The 7,216-nt window shown below is 31.4% G+C and overlaps 1 protein-coding gene across 14 annotated transcripts in view; it reads right to left on the bottom strand.

Annotated features, from left to right (window-relative positions):
* The window catches only part of LOC133189997 (protein scribble homolog), a 44,743-nt gene extending 37,955 nt beyond the window's left edge, over positions 1–6,788 (bottom strand). For all 14 annotated transcript variants that reach the window (XM_061325467.1, XM_061325463.1, XM_061325465.1 and 11 more), the window contains exons 1-2: positions 6,459–6,788; positions 6,256–6,373 (exon numbers count right to left, since the gene is read on the bottom strand). In XM_061325467.1, coding sequence (XP_061181451.1) covers positions 6,256–6,373; positions 6,459–6,620 — 280 coding nt within the window. In that variant the 5' untranslated portion in view covers positions 6,621–6,788. The remainder of the gene's footprint in view (positions 1–6,255; positions 6,374–6,458) is intronic.
* Positions 6,789–7,216: the final 428 nt, after the last annotated feature.

Below are 7,216 nucleotides of genomic sequence, written 5' to 3' on the forward strand. Positions count from 1 at the left end.
GTAACACTTTACCCAGTACATGTACTACAGTCAGACTGGTGATTATTACAGAACCTTTATGGACTTACAGCTGGAGAATATTAAAAAGAACATTGCACTTTTAAAGTTAATGTTAGCATACATAGGGGGAAAAAACACTGAGTAATTTATGTTTTGTCACATTGATTTTTCTTTTTCTGTAGCAGAGAATTATTCAGTTGTCATTATTTTCCAACATTATCATCTATATAAAGAATAGGTCAGACAATATCATGTATATAATCTAGTGTTACAAGAAAAATCCTGCTTTAACATTGAAGAACCCCACTAGACAAATGAGGAGATGATGGGTGAAAATTGATTTTACTGGGTTGACAAAGAACACATAAACTCCATCAGAAAGGGCATTAAAGAAACTGAGAGACAAATTAGAAGCCTGGATCAGAGTCTGGCAGAATTCTAGAATCATGTGTACATACCAAAGAAGGTCAAGTCAGCCTAGAGGACTGATAAAATCTGCCCAACTCAAATTATTGTCATATTTAGCACTCAAATTACAGTGCAAGGAGTTATATATGAAGAACATATGACCAAATGAATATTTTTTTGAGATTTGAACTATGAAGTTTCCTTAAATTATACATGAAAAATCTTGCATTATTTTTTCAACATTCATTTTGGTTGTTGTTTTGTTTTTATTATTCTGTGGATGTCATTTACATACAAGTACAATACCATAATACAGTAACTATTGGTTTATATGTGATACAGACATGTCAGTTATATGTGATACAGACATGTCAGTTATATGTGATACATGCATAGATCTCCTTTTTTCCCCTGGGATTATAAAGAAATCACATGTTGTTTCATAGCATAAAACACTGAACTATACCATATCTGTTTTTATGTTGATTTGTCCACAGGTTTAATGGAAGAATACCAAACATTTATGGCTTTCATAAAAACTAATACATTGGGTATTTAATAAATGCAGATGTAGAATAAATAGGGCTGAAACGATTCACCGAAATATCGATATTGTTCAATATTACTGCTCGGTTCTATGTTCGATTCACTATCTCGATTTTCGGTTCAGTACGTTTTTTATGATTGGGTTTGGTTACTCCTTCAAATAGATTGGGTTTGACCTCATTTTAATAGTTTGACACACACGAGGGAGAAAATTGGACCTCGAAAATTGCGACGGAGAAAGTTTCAGAGCAGGCTGCCACTGCTAGTATTGACACAAACAAAGTGCTCTTTTAATCTACAGAAGCACAAGTAGTGCTCTTTATTGTATCACCACCTTTTACTTGCCTTTTGAAATCTGAATACATGTTTTCTTTAACCTTGTGATTTGTTTCTTTTTTTAAAACGTATCATATTGAAAAAATTGAATTGTGACACAAGATTGTGATACGTACCATATCGTGGAGGGGGCGTATTGTTTCTGCCCTAAGAATAAAAAATAAGGATTGACCTTGACAAAGCTCAAAGAGAACTAAAATCATCATCTGGAAACTATTTTATGCAAATATGAATTTCTGACCTTTTGACCTCGGAATCAATTATGAGTCGGTTAGAATAAACACTGTAATCTTCCCTGCAAAGCTCAAAGAGAACTAAATTTACCATCAAGAAACAAATGTAATGCAATATATGAATTTCTGACCTTGACCTTAGACCTTTTGACATCAAAACCAATAGTTTTCTATATAGTTGTCCAAAATGACTTGTCAGTTACAAAGCATTTGCAAGCAAAAAGTTTCTGTTTCTTTGCCATTGGAATATCATAATGTTAAAAGGCAGTTCGAATTTTATAATTCCATACCATCATCATCATCAAAATTGGATGGATTGTCTGTGTTGCATGGAATAAGATGAACTTAGAAACGAGAAAATGATACATGCTCACATTTTGCAGAATATTTATTTGACACAGCACGCCATTATTGCATTGCACCATTTTTCGGCAGTATGCGCCCCTTTCCAGGCCCTGTATATCATCCAAGAAACTAAAGTATTACACACATACAGAATGAAAGACAGATGGATAGACCCAAATTTATATCCCCTTTGAGTGAAACCTGGGGACAAAAACATTTAGTACTCCAAAATTTGCCATGTTCTCAACTGTTTAATGCACCATGTATACCTAATACCTCATTATTTACAGTCTCATTTGAATGTGAAGCATATTCCATAAATGTAAGTGAAATAATACATTATCTTGTAATAACTTTTTACAGTTCAATAAAAATTTATTCTTTAAAGAGTCCCAATCTATTAAGAAATTATGAAAACAGACTCTCAAATATTTTCAAATTTTGGATACATATTCTAAAAGAGAAAAAAAATTGCCCTGATTGTAGTAAAATGGTGACCATTTCAAAATATGGACTATTTGTCATGGTTTTTCACAAATGCTAAAACTTCCTAATTAACAAAGTAATTGACAAATGAAAAAAAACTATAGGGTAAAATGTCTTGCTTTTCACCCTAGTATTCATTAGTCATTCTTCTATCAAAAAATGAAACGAAAATTGAGGGTAACCTTTAACGTACTAAAAAGGGGACATATCAAAACACAGAAATAGGACTGCAAATTTTATCTGAGTTAATCTTAAGTCATAGTAAGTTTACAAAATATCAACAAATAATTGTTGTACTGTATACAAGTCATGTTTTGTGACAGTGAATGCTTCTAACATTATGAAAGACTTTTTTATTTTGTTTCACACACATTTTATATGTTGAAAGGAGGGGTGTTTAAAAGGCAATAAAATTACTAAGTTTCTTAATAATAATATGTAGGAAGCTTATTAATAATTTCTTCTAGGTTGCATTTAACTGACTCATAGAAAGATAAAAAATTTAAGCTACTGCATATATGTTTAAGTTATCAACATAAAAATGTTAAAATTATTCTTTTGGCCGAGTCATTTTTCAAATACAAAATTTTAAATAACATTGTACTTTAACATGTGTAGATAATTCTCTTGATTCTCTACATAAAAATTGACCATATCATCAAAAAAATTATGTTCAAAATCTGTTTATTTATAATAATAATAATAATAATACACATTTATTTATTATAAGAAAACATAATTTGATAGGGTATAAGCTTTTTTACATGCCTATCCTTGATGCAAGTCCAGCACAATTTGACGTCATTTAAACTGTGATGTTATTGTATTCAACTGTGATGCAATCAGGGGTACTGTGATGCACTGAAACAACTCTGCATAAAAACTCATGCAGATCAAGTAGATTGAGCGTTGTTAAATGCAATACCAACTTCATCATGTTCATCTCCATTGTTATAGACCGTACTATACTTTTTCATCCTGTGCATCCTTGTGAAGCAGCAACAGCAAGCGTTTACAAACAAGTTGTAAAGGGAATATGTAAACAGCCTGCTAGAAACCCTACCCATGTGCAGACAATTATTAGAAATTGATTTGTAATAAAGATATATCAGCAAACCATTTTACTGCCCTCATCTGGGGATCTCATGTCTACTGTGTTTATACATGGGTTCAAGTCTTACAACTTAGGGTCTTCTTGGACTTGACCTTAGAGTAATGTATACAGATCTGGAAGGGATAAGCTTAGATTGCACAGCTGATAGAGACTTACAGAAAGGTTTACAATATGAAGTAGAAAGTTATCCCAATAACAACAGGGCCCCAAGCACAAGATTAGCTGTCATACATGTTGTTTCTGGCAAACGAACCACATGGGGACAGACACTGTTTACTACTAACACGGTTAACTTGTACTAAAGGAGTTAATAAATTAATATATAATGAGGCAAACACGTTTCTAACTTTATAGAGCTATGTCTGAGTCAGGGATGTGTTTGCTGTCATCAAAATAATAAACATACAGAACTATTTTAAACTGATCTAAAATATCAATGTTTTTTCAGAGTAATCTTTTTTAAAAAATGCCTAATAAATTTCATCAATGACATGATCATTTACTAGTCTATTCATAACCTTTCCTGTAGATAGTAGTACCATTATTCAATGCACTGAATGGTATAAATAATCCAAACTTCATGTATTATATATCTAGATTAAGATATTGTTGTCTATTTAAACATGCTATGTGATTTAACTTATATAAAGTTTCCCAAACAGATGTAGGAATAGAAAGTAATTGAATCAGGTGATGCATACAACAAACTTATGGCATAATGTTTACAATAATTTAATACTGATTAATACATTTCATATGCACATGTCATAGTCAATCTAGTTTGTTTACACTTACTTCGAAATGACAATTTCCTTAAAAAGTTTTAGAATTCAAATTCGCTTTGTAGGAAAGGAAATATAACTAAAAGAACAGACACAAACAGAGCCATGCGGTGCCTTAGACAGACATACTTATTAATATGAATAAATGCATGTAAATATTTACACACATGCACATTACATCACTGGTATGAACTGTCTAGCCGATGTCTACATTCTCACTTAGATAACTTGTTATGCTTTAAGCTTTTAAGGCAATTCATAAATAACAGTAATTGTTTCAGTGTTCACAAGCACTGTAGAAATACAATGTATTAGATGAAGTAGACTAAACTGACACATGTATATGCAGATTATAAACAAAACATTAATGCAACAGGGTAATAAAAAATCACAGATCTGTCTAAAAATCTATTTATATTCCAGCATGTGCACTTCAAAGGTTGTGAATAATGTATGTGCTGGTACAGTGTCCTATGAATGTTAGTAAAGCATCTGATGAGGTGACTTTCTGAATAAGAAGATCCCAACTAATGTGAATCATGACTGATTCATGTTTAAATATACACCCATATGCTATAGAGTAAACACTACATATGCTTGTATATACAGCAACATTCTATAGTGAATTGTTCTCAAGGTGAACATTTTAAGGAAAAGAAAGCATTATCAGTTTGTTATTTATAATAACATGTTAAAATTACAAAGACATAAAAATTATGCATTAGATTTATATTTACTAAAAGCAAATTCTTAACTGTGGGCAGGGCTTTTAGTAAAGAGAGACAGGAGGTGAATTTTCACTGTTTCATTGATCAGAATTCACCACTTCAAATTTCATAATTGGCACATAAATGACTGGAAATAATTCTAAAACAGCCTCTTCTGATGAATAAATTCACCTCTTCACTTCAAATATATTGAAAGCCTTTTTTGAGAATTGATAAGCTTTTAATTTATAAACAAACCACTCTCAAGAATAAATAAATCACTAGATCACATCAGAAGTGGACTGGATAATGGCAAAAAAATTTTTTATTCCCACTAGAATATTACACTAGATCATTTGGATATACATACACAAGTTGTGCTTATTTAAAATGAATTTCCATGAATCTTCATCAAATCACACTGAACCATTTTAAAATTTACATTATTATGAAAATAAACTGATAAAATTTGCTTTAAAACATCTGTAAAAAATTAAAAATTGATTTGTCTCTCACTAAGTGAACTAATTTTCCTACACTGGAAAATGCAATTATATTTTATGAAGTAGAGGATGTTCTTCCCAATGGATACATTTTTATTATGCGTTTTCTTTTACACTTATGGGGAAGAGGTAAAACTTTTCTGAAATGTGTTGCAGCAGTTAATAATTCTATACATTAAAACTTTTCATGGTTTAGCAAGTAAAAATTTAAAATATTATTTGAAAATTCAAAAAAAAAAATTTATCAAAATTTACTTGAATGCTATTTGAAGAAGGATTTAACTTCTTTACTGATTTTAGCCCTCAAATGTAACCCTATGACTATATAACTGTTTAGTAAGTGAATGGTATTAAGAAGCTATTCTCAGCTAATAATTCATCCAACTGAACTTAATTTGACATTTGTGTGTATTATTCAGGCCAAGAATTTTGTGGCAACTGTTAACAGGTCATGTTGAGGCATCAATTACTTTTTAAGGTGGGAAAAATTCCTAGCATTCCACTTTCTGTTTATCAAGGATATAAGAGTTATTCCCCTTTATAAACAATCTTCAACAAACCTTGGTATTTTAACCTCTATCATTAAACAACTGATGATAATTAAATTTTGGAAATGTCTAGAAAATTAAGAGTAGAAGAGTAAGTAAAAAACAATAACATAACGCAAATGTACACTTTGTGGCTAAATTCTAACACACCCTCTTTGCTTTCAACCAGTAGCATCCAATATGGCGACTATAGTATCAACTTCCGATTATATAGATTGAAAAATATATCTCAAAACTGTAGACATACCGTTCCTGCTGACATCCAATTCCATGAGGTTGACGAGGTTTGCAACCTCTGGTGGTAGTCTGGCGATCTCATTGTCACTCAAACTCAATTTCCTGAGCTGAACAAGACGAAAGAACCCCTGAAGAACAGAAAGTCATATTCATTACCAAGGCAAAATAGCACGCCATGTTTTAGACTCGGTTAAAAATTCTAAGCATTCTTACCTTTGGTAAATCTTTTAACTGATTTGCGTCTAACAGTAATTCCTCTAAACTTCGCGTATACCTCAAAACATCATCTGGGACTTCAGTCAAACTACAATGTCTTCTGTCAATATATTCCACTTGCCGGTTGCAAGCTTTGAACAGAGGTATACACTTGAACATTGTCCGATTTTTCAACTATTTAAAACGAAAGGGAACATCTAAAATGTGTTCTAAGATCATCAAACTAAAAGGAAGAGGAGAAAATAAAAATTCAGACAGATTTCACATCGTAAACATTGTCCGTACGATTTCGAATGTGCTTACATTTATCAGCGTGACGTCACGTATTTCCCATAATGCAATATTTACAGGTACGCGATATATCTTCCGTCTTCAGGTGCGCTTGTAATTGAAATATATTTCACCAAACTAAAGGCAATAAAATACACAGTTATCTTTTCTGTCTTTCTGAGGGACTTTTTAACGAATATAATAATGTATAATTTATGTGAAAATTTCAGGGACTCATGAAGTCCTACCTTCTGCATTCGGTTGAGTTTGTTAACGTTATTCTACTACAGAGTATACTATATATATAAAAATATATATATAAAGCTATTTTCACTACTTTTGCCTTTTGCACATATGTGTTCCATGGCTTACATCTTTTACCGGCTATATTAATAAATTAGATCAGATTATAAAAAGTAAGGATGAAGATAATACCTTTATGGAATATGTTGATAGATAAGGAAGAGAATGATGAAAGTCTCGAC

The sequence above is a fragment of the Saccostrea echinata genome, unplaced genomic scaffold (assembly GCF_033153115.1).
Source record: "Saccostrea echinata isolate AGI-Se365-2 ecotype Australia unplaced genomic scaffold, CSIRO_AGI_Sech_v1 ptg000020l, whole genome shotgun sequence".
Lineage (NCBI taxonomy): Eukaryota > Metazoa > Mollusca > Bivalvia > Ostreida > Ostreidae > Saccostrea > Saccostrea echinata.